General features: G+C 40.3%; 1 protein-coding gene across 17 annotated transcripts in view; it reads right to left on the bottom strand.

Moving 5' to 3' along the window:
* The window catches only part of RBMS3 (RNA binding motif single stranded interacting protein 3), an 811,389-nt gene that overhangs the window by 457,374 nt on the left and 329,256 nt on the right, over window positions 1–24,759 (bottom strand). For all 17 annotated transcript variants that reach the window (XM_069561193.1, XM_069561198.1, XM_069561203.1 and 14 more), the window contains one exon: window positions 1,426–1,517. In XM_069561193.1, coding sequence (XP_069417294.1) covers window positions 1,426–1,517 — 92 coding nt within the window. The remainder of the gene's footprint in view (window positions 1–1,425; window positions 1,518–24,759) is intronic.

Here is a 24,759-nt window from a genome sequence, read left to right as displayed (position 1 = left end):
AATTCAAAACTTCTAGTCACAGTCATGAGGAGAAATGCATTACACAACTGAAAGGTTTCAAATTCTAATTTATCCCACCTAGAAAAACAATTAATGTGTCATCAAGGGCAACAAGTCCACCAAAGTAATCTCTATGGGCAGTGACCCACAATGAAAGGTTAACAGATATAGGAGGTATCAGCTTGCTAGAAGATGAAGAAAACCAAATAGCCCACCTCTAGTTATAGTTGTTGAAACTGGAAAATGTCATCAAAGAATTTTAGCAATGATAATAAAATCCTAATGACCAAAAAATTGACAACTTAGTGTAACTCAGCTCTCTCTAGGAAAAGTTAAGAGTAAGTATTGATATATACATAAATACGATATAAATGTACTTGATCCGTATTTCAAGACTTGCTGACTTTCCACCTAACTTTTGGGAAGCCAAAGATCCACACGTTCACTGATAGGAATCAGAAAACTAAAGTTACATATGAGTTACTCCAAAATGACCATTATCTTAAAACAAACATGTACTGAGCCTTCCTATGTTATAACTGATATTTAAAGCAGTTCTATTTGGAAATAATCCTTGATTTATAGGAAGATCATATAGCGAGATCCCCTGGGGCCTCCACTCAGTCTCCCCAAAGGTTATATGTTAATTTTAGTAAAATATCAACACCAGGAAGTTGCCATTGAGTGAACAATATGTGTGTGTATTTCTATATCATTTTATATGTGTAGATTCTTATAATTACCACTGCAATATCAGGATAAGAAATTATTACAAATGATTTTATTTATTTTCTTGAATATAAAAATGCATTATAATTTTAGGTAGAAAGTTCCAAACTACTACTGGTTTTACAAAACAATAACAGTGTATTGAAAATTATTAATATATGGGAGACTGTTACCTAGGAAAACTCTATTTTAAAGGCCAAAGTGAAATTCTAGTAATACAGACAATATACACTTGGGTTAAACTCATTTTCCTGCACAGATCAGACCATCCCCTCATTCAGGGATCATCTATCCCCAGCATGACAATGAGCAATTTTTCAACACATAGTTTATCAAAGACATCTTACTGAGAACTGTACTCTTCCAAAACTGTTTATAGGTGAGAGCCCCAGATTACACATGGGCACACACACACCTCTCCTATCTGGGGTAAAACAGAACATTTCACAAGTGCCCTTGAATTGCCAATAAAGTAACCATAATAAAAGAGAACATTAATACATATACACAAACAGTTGATGAAATAAACCAGCCAGATTCTTCCAAGCCAAGTCTACAATGAGGTTTCTTATTCCTCCCTAACAAACATAATCCAAATGGTCACAAACTCCAATTTCAATTCATTTCATAGGAATGGAAAAACATACGATCACAGAAGAAAAAAGTAATAAAACAGAATTGAAACACCGTTCCTACCTTGGCCATCTGTGCCTGAACGCCATTTGCCTTGAGAGACGCTACTGCTTTCTGTGCAGCTGCTGGGCTGTCGAAATCTACAAAACCATACCCTGTGAAAACACAAAGCCCTGGGTTAGCGCTCGCAAGCATCTCTGTGTCACTGATGCAATGGGAGTTTGTGGTCACACTCGCACTTATGACCCAGGTTGAACCACAGACCTCAATCTATGGCCCTTAGCATGTCAGGAAAGAGATCACAATATTAAACATAAAATAATAACATGCTTATTTTCTAGAGGTTGCTTTGGAGATTGGCTATGCCATCAGCAAGCTGATTTAGATTAATTTGGTGAATAAGGTAACATATTTAATCATTTCTTTCTTCAATGAATTTGTTGCAAGAATCAGGAACACAAAATGCTGAAAAATGTAGAAAAGTTTATCTCAAAAGGTAATTTTCTAAACCTCAAAAAACTTGATGGTATTAAAAGCAGTGCTAGAACCTGCATGAAGTTAGTACCGGCAAACTTAACAGTTTCTGGCATTCAAGCAGCCATTCAATAAATGAATGTTGAATGAATGAATGAATGAATGGTGTTGAATGAATGAATGAAGGTGACGAATGAGTTCAGGGAGATCTGAGCCTAGTTCCAGTTGATTTCCAAGCCCATGTTAATTCATTACAGGACATGTCTCTCTCAGATAACATCCTAAATAAACAGTTTTGACTGTTAAGGAACTTGTGATAAATAGACAAATATTCAAATGTCTTTTTAAAAATAAGAAATGAAGACCGATGTCACTTATTTGCTATTTTTTTTTTGAAGCTTAAGTACAATCTGAAAAGAGCATAAAAGTTGCCTATGAAAGGGAAAAAGTCATGTCTGACTTTTTGTAACTCCATGGACTAGCTCACAAGGCTCCTCTGTCCATGGAACTCTCCAGGCAAGAACAATGGAGTGGGTAGCTGTTCCCTTCTCCAGGGGATTGTCCCAACCCAGGAAACTGGGTCTTCCGTATTGCAGGCAGATTCTTTACCATCTGAGCCACCAGAGAAGTTCCCAAAGTTGCCTATATTGTACTTTGTGTGCCTCCATGTGCCTGTGTGTATAGTGAGGCTAAGGAAACAGCCAGTAAAATGTAATAAATGAAAAAGGGGGATCTTGCATGCCCGTGAAATATAGCTGTATTAGTCAGGGCTTCACCTGAGAGTAATTTCAGCTGCCAAAAATATTTCAAACTAGAAATGATCCAAGAATGTGTTTGGGGCACTCAAAGCCCACCCCACATGCATCCTGCTCCTCTTCTCTGCTGCCAAGCAGGTATCAGCTCTGTATCCCCTTGCTTCTCTCATGTAGAAGTTTTGAGGAGCACTGGTAAGGCAAACCTACTAACCATGAACTGTGACCCTCTTCCCTGAAATAACTAAAGAGTGAATAGGAATTCAATTACCAAGTTGTTTCCTGTAATTAACTTTTTAATTTTCTCCCCTTGAATCTTGTCTTCTTTTTCTCCCTCCCAGCATGTTAACAAAAAAATGAACGTGTTACTCATCAGTGTACCATCCAATGCTCTTGAAAAGCTTGGAAGTTCGTGTTTCCAATGCACAAGGAAGGCTGCTCTGTTAGTACTACTAATTCCTCTCTTCCCACAAAATACAAACTATGTGAGTAACATGAAGATTACCATCCCTGAGATGAGTAAAATGAGGGAAGGAGAAGAAAAAGAGGAGGAAGAGCAAAATAAGTCTAGAAGTAGTGTTAGGGGGAGCATATGATAAAATAAAATATAGACTATCTATTATGGGCCAACAACTGCCCTGGGTGGGTGATGTGTTGGCACCTGATGAAATGATAATGATACAGGTATCAATACCGTTGTCCTCATGCCTGTTTATGTATTTACACAGAGAAACCAAAGTGTAAGCCAGGTGACAAGACTGACCCCCCAGATCACAAGTTGCTTAATTGGTAGAGCAGGATTTGAAGCCAGATCTGCACAGGCCTCTCCAAATAGACTGTACAATGAACCACTTTATAATCTTACTTTGCAACCTATTTCTAGAAGCCTCTGAAGCCCACCAGAGAGAGAGGTCACAATTCTTCAAAATCTCTTAGATGTTGAGGCTAGCACATGAAATATAACAATCCCATAAAAAAATTCAACCCAGCTCATTCAGTCAGTACACTTATCTAGGGGGTGATTGAGTTCTCAACACAATGGGCTACATGAAGTTTGATAAGTCACCTTTTCCACCTCCTGCTTTGGTCAAGCTTCCTCATTCATTCACAGGCTGCTTTCTCATTCAAGAATGAAATTCTATGTCAGGCATTTTGCCAGGTACAGAGTATAGACTAGTGGGGAAAAAATAGTTCCAGTTTGCATCCTTACTCAGCTTATAGTTGAGTTGGGAGATGAACATAAAAAGAATAACCACAAAAATGAATCTATAATAACAAATTGGTTTGCCTTCCTTGAAAGAAAATGAGAGCATATACCACAGACTCTGATGATTGACTGTTACTGAAGGTTTTACGAAAGCAGGGGCAGGAGATGACCTGCATTTTTATAACAGCACTCTCAGTGGCTTGTCCTGAAGATGGGATTGGTTGTAGGGGAGGTGGGATATAGGAGCGGGGTCCGGGAGATGACCTAGGGGCTATTATAGTAATCTGGACAAACAGCAACTGGCCATGAAATAGAAAGGATGAAATGGATGGCTTGACTTACATGTTGGAGGCAGAGTTAACAGGACCCAGTGATGGATGGACTGAGTTCGAAATAAGGGAAACAGACAGACAAAGATTACCACTGTTTTTTTCAGCATTAAGCCAATGGGCAGGTGGAAATGTGATTTACAGAAATTGGGAGCCTGGAGGAGGAACCAGCGGGGGAGAGGGAAAATTGGGAATGCATGTAAGAATTAAAGATTTTAAAATTTAAAAAATAAAAAACTTAAAAAAAAATATCAGTTTGAGACATGATGAGCCAGAAATGCTTGTGAGACATCTAAGTAAAAATGTCAGGTAGTAGCTGGATATATTAGGCTGGTGCTCAGAAAGGGGAACAAGACTGGAAATAAAATCTAGGAGGTCAACAGCATGAAGGTACAATTTGCAGAAATGGAAAAGAGCACAGGTTTGGAGCTAAAACTTCACCACTGAAGTGTTAATGAGATGAGAAAAGGAGATCTCAAAGGAGGCTGAAGGAGAATCCAATGGAAAGAAACAAGTTCAAAGGGAAGAAGGTGTCTCAAAGCCAAAGAGACAGAGAGAGACATCACTGGTGTCCAAGGCCACTGTGAGAGTAAGATGGGAGCTGGAGACGCCCAGTGTTTTAAGGATGTGAACTTGTCTTTTTTAACCATGGTTGATTTATAACATTGGATTAGTTTCATGGACACAGCTTCAGATTCTTTTTCATTACAGGTTGTTACAATACTGAATATAGTCCACTGTGCCTTATGGTAGGTCTTTGTAGCTTATTTTATGTACAGTAGCGTGTATCACGTGTTCTTACCATGCTCAGCTACAGGCCAGGGATGGGGACTGAAGGCTGCTTGAGTGGTTGAAGAGCAAGAGCAAGATGGAGAAGTAGAGAGGGTTTACAGTCTTGTCTGCTATTCTGTCGCTGGGAAGGAGAGCTAGGAGCCAGTTTTAGCTTGAGGGGTATGTGAGGCTAAGGAGCTGTTTATGTTTGTTGCTTGTAAGATGGGAGATGCTAGGGTCTATGGTTTCCAACCTTAGCTAGATGCTAGATGCACTTACTTGTGAGCTTACAAAACCAGCAATGCTCATTTTTCACCTCTGGAAAAATGAAATAAGCATCTCTGGGAATGTGGTCTACTTGTCTGCACATGTGTACCTATTCCCTGGCCTGGGTTACAGTACTACTGAGTATTCACTCAAAATATTAAACATGTATTTATTTGTTACTCTGCTATGAGACAGATGTTGCTCTTAGTACGTTTGAATGCTGCTAAGAAAGATCAAGCAGAAGTCAAGAGATTAAAGCTTTAGGCAGAAAGACAGATAATTTTTAGGATAATGTTCCTGAGAAAGTGGAAGTGTTAAAGGGGTTCTAGAACATGGCTAAAGTGCTGTCCTGTGTTAAAACAGGGACCTGGTGTTTTGCTCATAGTAACTGGAAGGAAGAAAAAAAAACCCAAACATTGTCTAGGTGTTATTTCTTTCTGTATCTTTGTTTCCGGGACACAGCCTGAGCTTAATAAACATTTGTTGAAATTAATTGAAACCATGTTTAAAAAGATGCTAAGTTACTCCATGGGACTTATGCGAAGATTAACTAATAAAGGTGTCTTAATACACATTGACTCTACCAAGCAGCCATGGTTCACTCAGCCATGCTGCCAGCCGGTGAGGCCCCAGGGATTTCACGACTCCTGGCTGCTATGACAGCGTGGCTTCCTCCATTTCGTCCACCCCACACATCCCCCAGGATAGTACAAAATCGTGAGGCTGAGCTCCAGGGCTAAACTTCAGTCCAAACAGAAGAAATCCCTGTCAGGGGAGGAGACTCCCTGAGCCTCCTCTGAATCAGGGAGGTGATAGGTGAACTTTGAGAAGAGTGTCTTTCGAAAGAGCCATCGTGCCAGCAAAGAGAGGGGCTCTTTAGTACAAAACATCTCTCCTGAAGACTCCTGGGAAACAAAGTTATAAAATAATCAATGTTTTGGGGGCTTTCCTGGTATTTCAGTGATTAAGACTTCACCTTCCATGGGCTGTAGGTTCAATTCCTAGCTATAGGGAGTGAAGATCCCTTATGCCTCATGGCCAAAATAACCAAAACATAACACAAAAGGAATATCATAACAAATTCAATAAAGACTTTAAAAATGGTCCACACCAAGAAAATATTAAAAAAATATTTCAGTAAGTTCTGTTTTTCATACAAACTTACTTTCACTAATTAAAATGAATGTGTACAGGTAAAACATCTCAAGTAATTCCCCCCAAAACGCCATGATTCTGGAGGAAAACGCTGCACTCTTGAGTTTTATGTGACAGCGTATACTACATCACAAACACAAAGAAACAGAATGAAATACGAAGCTGCCCCTAGAGAATAATGATGCATTTATGAAGGAATAAAGCAACTCCAATTTGGTTTCAATTTGCTCTCCTTAATGATAAATCATCAAGCCTGGGAACAGAAACCTCCATACCTACATCTGGTGAGGGCCAGCATGGGGAGATTAGTTCAGCTCCAGCTAATAATGCTTTACGGTAACTGCTAAAATCCTCGATAAAATGGGACCCACTGGAAACACCCGCCCCAGAGGCTGGAAGGCCACTGGTCTCACTGCCTCAATTACATAATGAAGCCTGGCAGCAGGTTCAAATGGATGAAAACTGTATGCCACTGTTTCCTCCATACACCCCTGTCCTTGTTTTCCTTCCTTGTCAGGGGGAGAAGGCCAGCAGCTCTGCAATTAGCAGGAAGCAGAGAGCAGTGAGAAAGAACTCCATGCTCCACACTAATTAGGTCATTCGCCAAATGCACTCATTCCACTGGCAGATCTAATCAATGCTTTCCTGAAATGCTTGAAACTTGGTGGGTTAATTTAAAGTTTTGCTATTTTTTTTATTGCACTACAAGCCTAGTGACTTTATAAAGAAGCAAAAATATATTTATTTAGAAATTGTGACACAGTTCTACAAACAATGGTACTACCAGAGGGTTTGGTTTTATTTTCTTTAGTATATCTGTAGGCAGCTTCTTATGACTTTTGCCATTCAACGGGACCATTATGTGACAATCCCTCTGAATTCTGTTGAAAGTATCTTTATCCTCTTTTTAAATTTAACTTTTATTTTATTTTGGAGTATAGTTGGGACGTGACTGAGTGAGTAACAAGGAGGAGGGGGATAGATAATTTACAATGATGTGTTAGTTTCAGGCATACAGCAAAGTGATCAGTCATACATATCTGTATATCTAGTCTTTTTCAGATTCCTTTCCCATATAGTTTATTGCAGAATCTTGGTTAGAGTTTCCTGTGCTATGTACAACAGGTCCTTGTTGATTATCTATTTTATAATTTTATTTATTTATTCTTGCTGTGTTGGGTCTTTGTTGCTGCCTGGGATTTTTTCTAGTTGTGGCAAGTGGGGGCTATTCTTAACTGTGGTGCGTGGACTTCTCATTGCAGTGGCTTCTCTTGTTGTGGAGCACAGGCTCTAGGCACGTGGGTTCAGTAGCTGATTTTCCCAGGCTGTAGTGCACAGGCTCAGTAGCTGTGCTGCTCCCCAGCATGTGGGATCTTCTCAGACCAGGGATCAAACCAGTGAGGCCTGCACTGGCAGGATGATTCTTTCCCAGTGAACCACCAGGGAAGCCCCTGATTGTCTATTTCATATAGACATTTTGTAAAGGTCAATTCCCAACCTCCTAATTCACCCCTCATTCACATTTCTCCTTTGGTATCATCTTTATCATAGTCAACAGTCTTTTTCATACTTCTGTACTGCTACTGGCTCTTTAAATCCTTTATGTAAAGTGCTCACATATTTACCAACTTTGGATGGTTCTTTGTGTGGGGAAGTGATACAAACCAGGACTGCTGGCTCAGATGCATGGTGGCATGAGCCCACGAGGTGAGCAAGACATGCTCTCAGAGTGCAACCTCACACTACATTTCATGTTCCTGTCGGAGGACTGTCCAAAAGCCCACTTGAAGTACATGGCTTGAGGTAACACCTAACCTCTTCCAGAGACAATCCAGCTGTGAGTCAAATGTGGTTTTTAAAAAGAAGAAGTGAACACTTTGTCTAGCAATCACACATTCCACTAAAGTTCCACTCAACTTAAACAGCTGATGTTTAAGAATCACCCTGCCATAAATCCCCCGCTTTCTATTTTGGCTTAAGAACATGCCGTGGATGTTGTCTGAGCTCAAAGCGGGAAAACTAAATTGCAGGAGAGAAGGCGGCCTGCAGGAAAGGAGGGGTGATTTACAGGTTTCCTGGAAGTCTGCTGGGCTCAAGGCCGCCTCCAGGCATCTATACTTCAGCTCTCCGTTTTGTACATCACTAAATTGTTGAGTGACCGCCAAATGTCTTCTCTCATTATTGGATTTCCTAGTTCTCTGCATTATGTTGATCAAAGGAGATAGCTGAAGGACAGCACTTATAAATTCTTTGCTGCACATAATGCTTGTAAAACCAGACTAACAAGAGAACCTAATCATTTCTTTAGTATTTCCTTTCCCACTGATGTCCTGTGACTGATCATTACAGCGAAGGAAGGATGCTACAATACAATAGGCCTACAGCCTAACTTAGATGTGAAAAAAAAAAAAAAAGGTGAAAGAAAAATCCTGCTAGAATGCAAAGGCCAAACAGTGCTCATTTCGAAGGAAAAGAATCTAAACCATTAAAATCCGAAATGATTTGTTCTTTGAAGCATCTTTGGAAAAAAGGATGGAACTGTTTCATACAGAAAAGAACAGCATATGTACTCTCATGCAAAGGGCTGCAACCTTCAGATGCTTAGCAGGCAGAGGCAAATAAGACGGGTAAAAAGGTCCACCCATGGAAAACAGATTGTTTCACTCTCTTCCCTGATTTCTGAGCTTAATTACTTAATTCTGATATTCTACTTCCATAAGAGAAAACATAAGGTTTTACAATAGAACTGACCTGTGAGGAAAGACACTTTTGAATCATCCTGTGACTTTACTGTTATTATTTTTAATTTTAGTTTTTTACTTACTTTTATTGAAGTACAGTTGATTTATAATGTTAGTTTCAGGTGTACAGCAAAGTATTCAGAATACATAAACACACACAGTTTTTCAGATTCTTTTCCTTCATAGGTCATTACAGGATACTGAATATAGTTCCCTGTGTTATACAGGGAGACCTTATTCTTTACCTAATGGCACCCCACTCCAGTACTCTTGCCTGGAAAATCCCATGGATTCAGGAGCCTGGTGGGCTGCAGTCCATGGGGTCGCTAAGAGTCGGACACGACTGAGCGACTTCACTTTCACTCTTTCATGCATTGGAGAAGGAAATGGCAACCCACTCCAGTATTCTTGCCTTGAGAACCCCAGGGACGGGGAAGCCTCTCTATAGGGTTGCACAGAGTCGGACACGACTGAAGCAACTTAGCAGCAGCAGCAGCAGCAGCAGCAGTAGCAGTGTGTATCTGCCAATCCCAAACCACTAATTTATCCCCTCACTGCCCCTTTCACATTTGAAAACTGTCAGCTTGGTTTCTATGTCTGTGAGTTTATTTCTGTTTTGTAAATAAGCACATGTATATCACTGTTGTAGACTCTACATGTAAGTGATGTCATATGATATTTGTCTTTCTTCTTCTGACATATTTCACTTAGTATGATCATCTCTATGTCCATCTGTGTAGCTGCAAATGGCATTATTTCATCCTTTTTTATGGGTGAGTAATATTCATTATATAAAGACAATGCGTATATATTACTATTAAATTTACTAAACATCCACTGTGTGCAAGGAAGACGGTGTGTTCGATGCCGCAGGGAAAATTAAGATACTGTGACATCCATCCCTTCCTGTCGGGGAGCTTCTGATCTAGGAGGATAGATGATAAATACATTTAAATACAGTAGGGGGTCCTCCTACACGGGGGGTTACGTCAGTGAGCACATGCAGAATAGCATGGTTTCATTCAGTTTAGTATGCGTGGGTTAGTGTGCACAGCCCTGCTCATCAGAGCTGAACATCCATGTCAGGCTCCCTGTCGGTGAGCAGCATGATGGCAAAACTATCCACAGTCTACATTCATGTGTCTATTAGTCTATCTTTCTGCTTTCCTATTTTTGTGCATAACAGACACACAGTAGGTTAAATACAAAACATAGGGAGGACTCAATGTGACATAACAAGTGAAAACAGGAACTTCTTTGGCAGTGCAGTGGCCAAGACTCCCCCTCCCAAGGCAGGGGCTGGAAGTTTGATCCCTGGTTGGGAAGTGAAGGCCCCACCTGCCTCCTGGCCCAAAATACAGAACATAAAACAGAAGCAGGATCATAACAAATTCAATAAAGACTTAAAAAAAACTGAGAATACAGTGCTATTATTCTAAAATCGCAAATATTTCTTCCTGGTGGGGGCAAACTCTGTACATTCTGAGAGCAAATGACAACATGAGGACTCGGGAAAAGAAACTGGGTCCCAAGTGGCATTCCCTGGCAGAATAAAACAATTACAAAGATGGACGAATTCAGGGAGCAGCATGCTCGGTGGCATGCCGCTTGAAAATGGGACACTGCTTATTCCATTTAAGGTGCATCGAAAGTATTAAGCAAAACACAAATTCAAATCCCAAAACTCACTTCCCTTCTCACCCCACTCAATTGATTTTTAAACGAGAGAAATGACTTCTATCTACTGAATACAGTCAAAATTAGGATCAGGATCATTATTTATGGGCTTAGGGAGATCATTATGCTTTAGTGAGATTAAAGAAACTCACTGATTTGCCAAGGTCTTTGACTAAACCAGTCATGAGGTTATTATAATATTGCAGAGATTAAGGGAGCAGCCTGCTTGGCTATAAGTGGATAGATTAACCTCTGTGAATCATCTTGCAAAATTTTCCTTTCCTTCATTCTAGGATACAAATAAAATATATGTCTCGTGTGAACTACTGGTCCTAAGTTTCTCTGCCATCAAGAACAGTGGACGATTTAAGTGTGTAATGCATTGTGCCTGCAGAAGCCAGCCAGACTGTTGATCAAACAATTCCACTCGGTTTGTAACTGTGATGGAAGCAAGCTACAACTGAATACTCTAATTACAGCTCTTCAGTCCTTGTGCACAGAAGGGTAGCCACAACTATGACCTTACCCCTGTGCTCATCTTTCCCTCCCTCTCTGCTCTTGCCTTTCTATAGACAGGTACAGCTCTGGACTATTGCTCCATCACGAGAGCAGAGACGGGGACTTCCTTAGTGGTCTAACAGCTAAGACTCCACATTCCCAGTGCAGGGGGCCTAGGTTTGTTCCTTGGTCAGGGAACTAGATCACATACAAGTGAATGAAAGTCACTCAGTCATCTCCGACTATTTGCTACCCCATGGACTATACATGGGATTCTCCAGGCCAGAATACTAGAGTGGGTAGCCTTTCCCTTCTCCAGGGGATCTTCCCAACCCAGGGACTGAACCCACGGCTTCCACATTGCAGGCGGATTCTTTACCAGCTGAGCCACCAGGGAAGCCCAGATCCCATATGCTGCAACTAAAGATCCCACATGCTGCAAATAAGACCTGGTGTTCAACGGCGTTGGTCACTCAGTTGTGTGAGACTCCTTGCGACCCCATGGACTGTAGCCCACCAGGCTCCTCTGTCCATGGGATTCTCCAGACAAGAATACTAGAGTGGGTTGCCATTCCCTTCTCAAGGGACATCTTCCTGACTCAGGGATCGAACCCGGGTCTCCTGCATTGCAGGCAGATTCTTGACCATCTGAACCATCAGGGAAGCCCTGTGCATCAAATAAAAATAAATAAATGTGTATATATAAATATGCAAAAATGTGTGTGTGTATATATATATATATATAAATAAAAGAGCAGAGATGGTGGCCTCAGTATGTGAGAATCAATGGAAGGACAATCTCTGCCTTCACTCATACCACCACCACCAAGTACTTTAATCCACTTTCACTCAATGGCTCCAGCCAATGAATGGCCTGGACACTTGAAAATAATGCATGCATGTGGTTAAAATTTTTTTAAATAAAATATAAAAATAATGCCAAACGAAACGTTATTCAGTGAAATATAAGTCCTTTTCCAACTAGATTTTAGGGCTTTGGTCCCACTTCCCAAGCAACTATCCAATGATTCCTTCTGTGTTCTAACTGAAAAATAAACAAACAAAAATATCTGAAACGAATTCTGAGCTCTTCTTTGTGTATGTATTAGAATCACTTAGGGATTCATATAGAAACAGAAATAATTTCCATCAAAAATGATGAAATGAAAACCATTTGTAGTTAAGATTTGGCCAAACACTTCTTAAAGATTTATGAGCTATACATTATGCCTTTAGCCAAATGTTTCCTACTTTGCCAAACTGATTTATTCCAATATTTTAAAAGATTTTTTAAATCAATAAAATAGTAATAGGCAATACTTTCAAGGCATTATAGACTTTAGAGAGTGATTTTCCCTAACTTTTTCATTTCTTTCAAAGATGTTCCAAAGGACCTTTAGGCATTACAAACCAAAGATATCAGAAACCAGTGAAATCAAATTCACAAAATATCCTGAAATATAAGGATTGTAAGCCCATTTTCCTTCTCCTTGCAATGAAGTTGGATCTCTCTCAAAGGGATTTGGGAAATACATCAGGATCTTAGGAGAAAACATTTCAGATCTGTGATTCAGAAAGCATGCCAAGAGTTTGAACAGTCATGTCATTATATTCGTGATTGCACATTCATTCATTAGTTGATACTGATTTTTTTCAACAATCAAAGACACATTTTCCCCAAAGTAATCTGACTGTAACTTGTAAATTGGTATGGTAGCTCATGGCACCAACTCCTCTGGGTCCTCTGATAGCTGGTGACCCATGACTTCCAGCCCAGGCCTTCCCTCACCTAGGCAGAGCTTCCTTGAAAAACCCTAGTCATCGGAATAGACCAGGATTTCTTATCCTAGGAGATGCTGGTTGAAATGCAATTCGGGCAGCCTTGACCAGGATGTTCAATGGTCCTAAATAGGGTCAGGACCCGGATCACTAGGGACATGGCTCTACAAGCAGAGCCTGGAGAGGCCTACCTTGAAAGACTTCCTTCTTTGCTACTTTATGTGGTGTCTGAGGACCAGCAGCAATGACATCACCTAGAAGCTGGTCAGAAATCAGACTCTTAGGCCCACCCTAGAGCTACTGACTCAGACCTTTCATGTTGACAAGATTTCCAAGTACCTGAGGGCACATTAAAGATTGAGACACCCTGACCTGCAACCAGACACTCTTTCAAATCAGCACTGCACACACCATCCTCATAAAACAGGAGAAATGGGAATCGTGTCATTCAACTTCCATCTGATCTTGAAATACGCCATGCGATAGCACTGAGTCCAAAGGCAAAGAGCATGAAGTTAGAATTAAGGTTAACAATATTATCTCTATTATATATTGGCTCTGGGTAGTGAATGAATATAAATGCCTTCAGTGCACCTGGCCCAGTGCCTAAGTCGTCATCCCTCTCCAGCGCCCTCACCTTCTCAAACTGTACTGTACCCTGATGCAATCCACTCACCTTAAATACATTCTGGGACAAGACCAGCAGGTGTATTTCATTCTCCACATAACAATTTTTTAATACAGGTTTAAAGACAGCAATCCTGCCCCTGCTTGTATTTGCAAAAATGAATATTTGAAAATACAGGATTGGGGCTAGTTTTACATAATAGCCAATTTCAGGACAATTTCATGCCCTCCCCCTCTTTCTCTTTTATTTGTCCTTCAGAGGTATACCTAATTCCGTTCAAAGTTCAAATTGGTCCTACATGAATATATTCCCTTAAAAAAAAAATACTGTTCATTTGAGGAAGCAGGTAACCAATGTGAAGAGTGATTATACAATAAATGTATTATGCAAATTCCAATGAACATTCTTTGCACATTGGATAAAGAATCAAATTAAAGTCTCATAACCCTTGGAAAATTAGAGTTAGCAAGCACAGAGGTTGATTTGCCCTTGAACACAAAAACTGCTAGGAGCAGACACTCCCCCATCATTTCCACAAAACTGAACCATTTCAGAAAGTTTCAGATTAAAATAAGAAATCCCCCAGGAGTCATAAAGATCGGCTACTTTTACAGGAATCATTTGGAGCCACAATTTGAAAGTGTTATGAGTTGGAAGGAATGGGTGAACTTCTGTGTCACGTCTTGCAAAGCTGGCATTCCAGGTAATCGGCCAGTTCAAAACATCAGAAATTGCATAAGGAGAGTGTAAGAGAAGGGGAGAGATTTCTGAAGAGCAAGTACAAGAGGGCTGATTTAAGATCTTTGCCCGCGACAAGCCGAGCGGCAGGTCTGCGACAGACCACACGCTACTTCGATTACCCTTCACAGGATGTAATAAAGGGACATAATAGCCGCCTTCCTATTACACTGTCGTGTCCACTTTGTGCCGTTTGCCAACACTGATTCTCCCACTGTCTGTCCCCAGGGGAATAAGGGACCATTAAGAAGCATGATGCAGAGGGTCAGCACAGCATTTACCTACTGGAGAGCAGAGAAGCCATCACACACACCTCACTAGGTCAATAAGCAAGTCTGGGTGTGAAGAAGGCCCGTCAAAAGCCCCTTCTGCTCCCAACTGTTACACATGGAGTCAGAATGTAGGCTCCAGTGCTGAGAAGAGCCCCCCCACTCATCAGCTCCTGGAAATCAATTTTGTTTCCTGTCCATCCTTTCTGGGAACCAGGCAGGAAGTAAATATGAAAATTGTGCCATTGATTGAACAAGGGTTCAGTGGGGTCCTCTTCTGAGTTCTGAGGACTGCACCATGTGGAGGAAAAGACAAACAAGATGGGGATTACCTCCTAAGGGGACAAGCCAGCCCGGAGGAGAAGCGGCCTGTGACCCCCCCCCCACCCCCCCCCGCCACGCTCCTGAAGTGCTGAGCACGGTGTGTGTCAAACCACAGAGACCTATAGGACACAGCAGAATGCTGGAGGTAGAGAGCTTACTTCTGAGGGGAGATAATGGAGATGAATCTGAGCTTTATAAAATGTCCCTTTTTCTTACTCTATAAGGTCTTGCTCAGCTTTATTGACTTGTGATTTACATCTGATCAATGCCCCATTTCTGTGTACAGTCTGATGAGTTTTGACAAATACATCCACCTGTATGCCAGCATAACAACCAAGATTCAGCGCTTTCATCACCCTCAATGGTCCTCATTCCTCCTTGCAGTCATGCACCCCCAGCTGCAAACCCCCCGAACCCTGAACTCCCCCGTCATTACAGATGAATGTTGCCTGTCCCAGAAACTCACACAAAGAGAATCACAAGCATGTACCCTTTCCTGGTTTTGTTTTTTGCTCAGCATAACGATAACCTTTAGACGTGAGAAGGAAAGGGAATTTTAGTGTGAGCAAAGATTTAGGGTCAGGTACTTAAAAGGTGAGTTCAAGGACTTACAGGGACAGCTAAGTTAGATTAAAGAGGCCTGGGAAGGGAGACGCATGACCCAGCTATCTGACCTCGCACAGCCTAGAACCTGTGAACAGTTTTACACCAACCCTGTACCACTCTCCTGCTCTCTCATGATACTCAGGCCACACTGCCTCAGGACATTGGCACGTGCTGTCCCCACTGGCTGGAATGGTCCTCTCCCAGACTGCACACACCTGGATTCTCCCTCTCCTCCTTGAGCCTCTATCACCACAGGTTGTTAAAGTCCTTCACTGCACTAGGCAGAACCTGTGGATTATTTTATTTATATATTTTACTAACACAGACTGTCAAGGACAAGATAATAGAGAACAGGATGGTTCTGCTCGTAAATGGACAAATCAGCAAGGCTTGAGAGACGCTTTCTGGTTTGGTTCATCTTAGCCACTGAAAGAATGAAGAAGCAAGTGAGTGAAAGAATGCATGGTAAATCTGTAACAAATTAAATACCTGTTTTCACCCAGTCACATATATCACCTAGGGCACTGCAACTCACACAACACTGTGACAAACAGCTCTCCACCTTTCTTCTTCTAAAATGCCCTTGGGTCATTATATAATTTAAAAGCAACAGAGTCTTGTAAATTTTCAATACCAACTGTGTTTGTGCATTTTGGGGCAACAAGACAAAATAATTAACATCCAGAAAGACCTGGAAGATGCTAGATGTCAAAGTCACCAAGACTAAAAAGACGCTAACTGTTATAATAAGGCAGAGTTCTCCTTTTTCAATATGTCCAAAGTGCCCTGAAAACAGGACTGAAGTATTTTGGTGTTAACGCTTTGGCTGTTTTTGAGGAACTGGAGTTTTGTGCTCTAGGATTTTAAGGTGAAGTGAGCCCTTGGTTTGTTTTCGAATCAATAAACGACTTTGTGTCATCAGCCTGCTGGTTGCTCAACACATTTATTGTGACTTAACAAAAGAGCCCAGGAACAATACTGCTCAGCAGAAGGGAAAAAAAGTGAGCTGATGGCTTATCTGAAGGGACCAAAAGGTACCGAGACCAGTGATGTTCACAAAGAAGTGCAGCTGAGAGGCTGCCAGGACCCTGCAGGGAGACGAGATCACGGCTAAGGGAGTGAAAGCACCGTTTTCAAGTCCTGCTCTCAGAAACTTGACCTTGGAAATGTTTTCAAAAATTCATAAACAGCGGCACAAGCTGGAGATGTTTTTATTTTCTCTATGACACAGTAATATTACCATACGAACTCATTTTCTATAAGCTCCTAAAAGTTTTCCTTTCCCTGTACCCTAAGGTTCTTTATCCATTCAACAAATACCACATATGAGGTAAATAAGTGTTTAGGGATATAATTCCAGTTTTCTTTTCCAAACTACAGGTGAGGAGAGAATATATTTCCCTCTTCTTCATTTTGTATCATTTTCTTTTTCTGCAAATGAACAGGAAGTTTTGAAATACACATGCAAAAAAAAAAATCCACAAAGATTGACCTAAAAGAGCTTTCTTTCTGTCTGTATGAACAAGGATGAAAAATAAATAAAACTACAGGAAACTCCTGCTGCCCAAAGCACCCTCTTCTAGGAAACAAAGCAGTGACAGTTTCAATAACACCAGATCTTTTGAGATTAATTTTTGGAGGATATTCTTTTCTTGGAAATGATAGTGTCGACTTGTATCTAGATCGAAGGTGATGGCATTGTCTTTCCAGCAGCTGACATGCTCAGCAGACACAACATTACAGAAGGTGACTTCCATTCTTAAATACAGAAAGTGGGGCTGGAGAGGAGCTGTGAGGCAGGAGATACTGGGTCCCAGGTGGAGCAGCTGCAGGGTCCTGTTAACTCTTAATATGAAGATACAATAGGAACAGAGCCCTGCTTGTGTAAAAGCTAAGGAGACCACATTTTCCTCATTCTTGTGGTCAAGGGGACCTCCCAGGCCACAAAGCACCAGAAAGATCCTCAGGAGTCAGCACCCATAATATGTCCTGCTGACTTCCAAGGATTAAAAAAAAAAAAATCATCGATCAGTCACCAATGTCTAGTTTGGGATTAACACATACACACGACTATATATAAAATAGATAACCAACAAGGACATACTGTATAGCATAGGGAATTGTATTCAATATTTTGTGATAACCTATAAGGGAGAAAAATCTGAAAAAAGAATAGCTAGCTATGTATAACTGAATCACTTTGCTGTACACCTGAAAGTAAGACAACGCTGTAAATCAACTACACTTCAATTATACACACACATACATATAGAGAAACTGAATGAGTGAAAATATGACATTAAAATATTCTTTTCTTGTGTGATTGTGCCAGAGGCTCCCCCTTTAGTAATGACAATGAAGATGTGTAGTAGTGAAGATGAAGATGTGAGAATTTACTGAGCGTTCAGCTAGGGGTGTGCTCCCTATAACATCCTAGGGGAGCCCAGGGTGTGACAATTGCTGGAGAAAGACTGATCACAGAAATGAATGAATGAATGATTCTTGAAAGGGTGAAAGACAGACAGACCCAGGATAGTCACAGGCCATTTTGGGTACTCAGCAGTAGTTAAAGCAGGGGAATTCTGAGGGCTTTAAGAGAGTATTTTAACAATGAATATGTCTCTTCCCTCTTCTACGTCTTTCTTTCTACATCAGGACTAAAGATAAAGTCCTAGCTTAGATGTACAAATCGACAGCATAGACCTGTGGGTTCCTTCCCAAGAAGGCTTTCAGGAATGGGAAAGAGGAGACATTATGAATGGAAAAGGGAGGCCCTATACAAGGATCTGCTCTTCTAGAGGTTTACCTGACTAGCATCGATAGGAGACCTGATGCTGTTCTATCTTTCTTGGATCAAACCACTAAATCAACTACTTAAGAACTCCTTGACTGTGTTCCTCCTGGCTCTCCCCTCCCCCCAAGGTATAGGTATTTCTTCCAGAAATATCTCCATCCTCCAGTTCTTTAAGTCATACCTTTAGGTTCAAATCACAAATAGCTATATAGCTATCAAATCTAGTTGGCTCAGTTGGTAAAGAATCTGCCTGCAATGCAGGAGACCTGGGCTTGATCCCTGGGTTGGGAAGATGCTCTGGAAAAGGGACAAGCTACCCTTCTAGCCTTTCCCAGCATTCTGGCCTGGAGAATTCCATGGACTATAGTCCATGGGGTCGCATGGAGTCAGACACGACTGAGAGACTTCCACTTTCAGGTAAATTGTAGAAATCTCAAGAGTGGCTTCCCCGAAGAAACCTTATTTGTAACATGGGGTAATTTTCCCTAGAAACTGATTTGGTGTTTTATTCAAAGGTGGTCCATGCTCATGATGGGGGAGAATGGGTTAGCAGAGGATGGACCTGAGCTGGAATATCTGTACAATGTAAAATCTATGAAGAAAGAGTGATGGAGAAAGACCCTCCTTGCGCTACAATTAAAACCAAAGGTTGAACCTCAAAAGTTCTAACATTGTGTGTGCAATTCTATCCCCAAAGCAATCCTGTGCCAAGTACTATAAGGTAGATTGCAGGGGAAAACAGTTCCTTAGCTGTGTGTAGAAGGAGAGAGAAGGTTCGGGTGATCTTCTGGAACATCCCCAGAGGGAAGAAGTTGTCACGTCACAGATGTGGCCTCTCAGTCAACATCACAACTTCCTCTAATCATTGAGTAGTGATCCACGCAGTAGAGTCAGCTGAGGAATGGGATTTAAGTTGCTCTATTTCTCTTTTTTTTTCATTTACTTAGTTCACTACAATATGTTTGCAATTTGAGTGGTTTCAGATAAGAATCAGATTTTTCAGGCTCTCTTGAAGGCAGGGCAGCACTGGGCCAGTGTGGAAACAGTTAATTCTGTCTTCTTTAGCTTGCACCATCTCATCTGTTTTCCAGAGTGCCCATCCACCCACACTTCCATTCACTTACCTCCATATCTTGACTGGAATAGTCTTGGCTGACACCAACAAACAAAACTTACTCCAAAATTTGGATTTTTGATATTAAAATGCCTCCAGCTCATAAAATTGAGAATGATAGACTAATTGGACCATGTTGAAGAAGTAAACACAGACTTTACGCATGCTTCTCTTTCTATCAGTTGATATTCACTATCTTCCCCATGCACTGGGCCAATCTATTTTATAGGGATATGTATACGCAGATTTCAACTTCTTGCCCAAATACATGTAGGGCACTGTTTGAGAAACACCCAGCAGAACCGCCCGGTTAAGCACTTAAACTCAGGCCAGATTTGGCATCAAATCCCTATTATCAATCTCTGAATCTCCATTTCTCATCATAAAATGAAGATAATCATAGTACCTATTTATAATTAATTATACTGTTGTGAAGATTAAATGAAATAATATATGTAAGTTACCTAAAATAATGCCTAATGTGTTAAAATAAGCAATCAATGATTATTTTTGTCAGCAAAGACCTCAAATGCATGATGATTAAAAGCCATATTTTTAATTACTTTATAAATTACAAAGAGGTATGGCCCAGGTAAGTCCCAGCAATGCTTGAGTTAATACCCACATATCAAGATCAGTATTTATGCACATGAGCAGATGTCCAGGTCAGCTGTACTCCCTTCTCTTCTAATTCACTGTGTGAGCCTGATCTTCACTCTAAACCTACATAGTCTATATAATAAAATGCCATCCTTAATTCCAGTCACCACTAGTTTCTCCTTCCATTTCAAAATCACATCTTTTAATCCTATTATAGGCTCCTGTACAGACCATTTTGCTGCCACAGCACTTAAGGAAAGCATTTTGCAATCCTCACACGCAAACAACAAATTTAATTTTTATGAATGATTCTTCCCTTATTTCAGACACTTCTGTTTCCACTTTTTATTTTTGATGATGTGTGTATGTGTTCTGGGAAGCTCACTATTTATACATTTCATCCTGTTTCATACTATTTTAATTGTTAAATTATAAAGTATTTCCAGACATTTTGCATATTTTTGTAGAATTCATATAATTGCAAAAAATAAAGGGCCATAAAAAGTCCCATGATCCAACAATAAGGTGTTACCTCACACTGGTCAGAATGGCCATCATCAAAAAATCTACAAACAACAAATGCTGAAGACGGTGGGGAGAAAAGGGAACCCTCCTGCACTGTTGGTGGGAATGTAAATTGATACAGCTACTATGCAGAACAGGACGGAGATCCTTAGAAAAAAAAACAAAAAACAAAAAAACTAGGAATAAGACTACCATATGAGCCAGCAATCCCACTACTGGGCACATACCTTGAGAAAACCGTAACTGAAAGAGACATGTATCCCAATGTTCATAGCAGCACTATTTACAACAGTTAGGGGATGGAAGCAACCTAGATGTCCATCAGCAGATGAATGGATAAAGAAGCTGTTGTACATATACACAAGAGAATATCACATAGCCATAAAAAGAAATGTATTTGAGTTAGTAGTAGTGAGGTGGAGGAGCCTAGAGCTTGTTATACAGAATGAAGTCAGAAAAAGAAAAAAATATTTGTATATTAATACATATATATGGAATCTAGATAAATGATACTGATGAACCTATAGGAATAGAGACAGACACAGAGAATAGACTTTGGACACAGTGGGGGAAGGAGAGGGTGGGACTAACTGAGAGAATTATATAATATATATATATTATTTATATATATGCTGCTAAGTTGCTTCAGTCGTGTCCGACTCTGTGCGACCCCATAGACTGCAGCCCACCAGGCTCCACCGTCCCTAGGATTCTCCAGGCAAGAACACTGGAGTGGGTTGCCATTTCCTTCTCGAATGCATGAAAGTGAAAAGTGAAAGTGAAGTCGCTCAGTCGTGTCCAACTCTTCGCGACCCCATGGACTGCAGCCCAAAACACTCTCCCCACGGGGATTCTCTGCCATGTGCAAAAGAGATCAACAGTGGGAAGCTGCTGTAAGGGCAGAGGGAGCTCAGCCCGATGCTCTGGGAGAACCTAGAGGGCTGGGATGCGGTGGGGGGTCTATGCTGACTTTATGCAGTACTGTGATACTGGGGTTATCCTACAGCATTGAGGTTCGAGAGGGAGGGGACATGTGTATACTTATGGCTGATTCCTGTAATGTTTGGTGGATGCCAACACAATACTGTAAAGCAATTATCCTCCAATTAAAAAAAAAAGTCCTATGATCTAAGGTTATAATGGGATGGAATGTAGCCACTGCAGTAGAAACAAATTCTTAGGCACAGAAAATAATTAGTTATAAAATACAGATGGGCTCTTATTTTTGGAATACAACATTTGTTTGGAGAGATAGTGTCACCCACTTTCAAAAGGCAGCAAACTCCATCTGGTATTTGTGCTTTTCTTGGAGAGGAAGCTTGGATTCTCCCAAAGTCATTTTCACTCATATTAAATGGAATTATCACTCTTGGTTAAATTTAAACAGTAATCATGTAGATTCACACGCATCTATGAAAAGTGATTTAAATATTTTGAAGAATGGGTTATATGAAGAATTAATACTGGGTTGAGATTTGACTATGTAAAATATTTCTTTGCGTGTCACAGGTATCTTGCAGCCATTAGGCAAGTTCAATATTGAGTTTGCTGAGTATTTGTTTGTTGAGTGTTTGTTGAGTATTTGTTTAATATTGTTTGTTGAGTTCAATATTTAGGGAATTTGAAGTTTAAGTATGTATCAATAAAAATGCTAATGATTTTGATAGAAAAGCTTGATTTTAGGTTCACCCGTTGGAAAATATTAATAAGTAACATGTGTGTGCCTGTCTTCATGCTAAGTTACTTCGGTAGTGTGTGACTCTTTGTGACCCTATGGATTACAGGCCACCAGGCTCCTCTATCCGGATTAGCCAATAATTCACTGATTTCATCCATTTACTCAACAAATGTTGAAGAGTTACTAAAGCCATTATATGAACCATTTATTCTTGAGAACAGTAATAGAGGTTCTGAATTTTGCTATGGACAAATCCTGAAGCAAATAATACCATACTTAAAAAACTAAGACTTTTCAGAGCTGTTAAAATACTAATGTACATAGTCAGCTTTTAATGAATGATGTAAAAGGTGATGAAAGTTTTCGGGGGGTGCTGACAGAAGAATTCAAAGGTAACATTCAGCTTAACTGGTAAGAGTTTTACCAAGAAGACAGCATTTGAACTAAGTCTTTGTGGGAGGTTGTTTCACTTTTTCTCAGTATAAAATTAATGCATATTCATTTAGAAAATATAGAAAGTTATAAAATTAAAATTAAAAGTAACTATTAAGGACATGGCCTAGGGAGAATAACTATTAATTCATTTTGAATTTCCTGACATTTGACATCTCTTCCTTCCATTTTAATTGTATCTCTTTAAATAAAGAACAAAGTACATACATTTTTAGGTGGACTTTATGCAGTACTGTAATATGGGGATTTTTCTACAGCACTGAATAATCTTCAAAAATATTTCAGCAACTACAACTATGTCATCATTCCAATGCAACTGAACATTTTTGTTATTTTCTTCCCCAATATCCAGTTATTAATGGATAAGTCACTGGTTCTTGATATGCGGCTCCTGGATCAACCACATCAGCATCTAGCAGGAACTCCTTAGAAATACACATTCTTGGGACTGACCCCACCTCCACTCAATCATAAACATCAGGGGGAGAGCTCAGTGTATAAATCATTTTGAAGTTTATAGCTTCACATAAATCTTTCAATGTAATAGAGATGATCTTTTTTTAAATTCCATACAAGGATCATTTCAGGGTGTGAAAGTGTATGGCTGCATTTTTAGCATCTAACACAATGCTAGATTCATAGTAGAAATATACCATTTTATAAATGAATGAATGAAAGAACAGCTTCCTTAAATTTGTTTCATCATCGTTTGAAATTTTGTGATGCAATTAAGTCCATGAGGCTAAATTAATATTAATTCTTTCAGCAATAACCTGCATTTTTGTTCTGGATGTTTGTCAATTTTTTTTCTTTGTAATTTTAAAGCATATCAGAAAGGGCAGGAAGGGAGGGAGAGGAGTGGATTGAGAGTTCGGGATTAGCAGATGCAAACTATCATATATAGAATGGATAATAAAACAAGGCCCTACTTTATAACACAGGGAACTATATCCAATATCCTGTAACAAACTGTAATGGAATATAATGAGTAAAAATAAAATTTATAAGGGCATGTGTCTAATTATTTAAGTTTTCCCTGGATCATGGCAAACACTCTCAGCTGCATCTCAGGCCTCTTGTCCTTTCCTCTCAACCCCCTTGATTTGAGGAGGGTACTTTAATTGTGATCTTTCCAAATAATCTAGTTTCCTTTAAGAACACTTTTCATTTTGAGTTTGTACTTTCTCCGTTCTCTTGTATACCATTCACTTCATCTAATATCACTCTCTTTTCTGTGCGGTGATGGGCTCTGTGTGTGTGTGGAGCATTGAGTCCAGTGTGATTTTAATTTTGAAGTTGTGGTTCTGGCCTGTGTGTGCTCCTCCTTCATCTCCCTGGGCTCCCACCCCATCCCAGCTTGTTTCCTGGCCCTCACATCCTGCCCCCTCTTCATTTCAACCTGTCGTCCCTTCAGCTCAGCTGATTCTATTTTGTGACTTTCTTTTCCTGTTTACCAAAAGCAGTGTCTTCTGAAATCAGATTAAGTATGACAAATAGTCATCTAAAGTTTATCTGGTTCCTGTTATAAACAGCACTCAGAAGGCTGCTCTTCCTCTGCTCTTCAGGGTCATTTCTGCCACAGGATCATTTTTGTAGGTTTTTTTTTTTTTCTTTTTGCTACTGACCCCAAAGAAGAAAATTATCCAGATTTTGTGCTTATAAATAGTGGAATTCCCTCGCTTCATGATTATTTTTTAAATATCTGGGTTAAAATCCCAATCATATCGTAGCTGGCATTCAGCTGGACAGCTCTGGTATCTAACAGTCGATTTATGTAGCGTCCTGGGCAGGGGTGGGGTCACCCACTCTCAGCTGTTCCTTAGGGTCCCTGAACCCATCTTCGCTTCCCAGGGTGCCTTCTACAAATTCTCCCTTCTTCCTACATACAGCATCCTCCTTAAGGTAAACAGGCCTCCAGCCAAAGTTTGGTCTCGGCAAGCTTGTCCTAGGTAGGGCCTCTTTCTGCGTTTGGTACTGCAATCATTGTTTAGACATAGAAAGAACAAGGCTGGTGGAAA

The sequence above is a fragment of the Ovis canadensis genome, chromosome 19 (assembly GCF_042477335.2).
Source record: "Ovis canadensis isolate MfBH-ARS-UI-01 breed Bighorn chromosome 19, ARS-UI_OviCan_v2, whole genome shotgun sequence".
In the NCBI taxonomy this organism is placed as follows: domain Eukaryota; kingdom Metazoa; phylum Chordata; class Mammalia; order Artiodactyla; family Bovidae; genus Ovis; species Ovis canadensis.
This window is presented reverse-complemented; position numbering and strand designations above follow the sequence as displayed.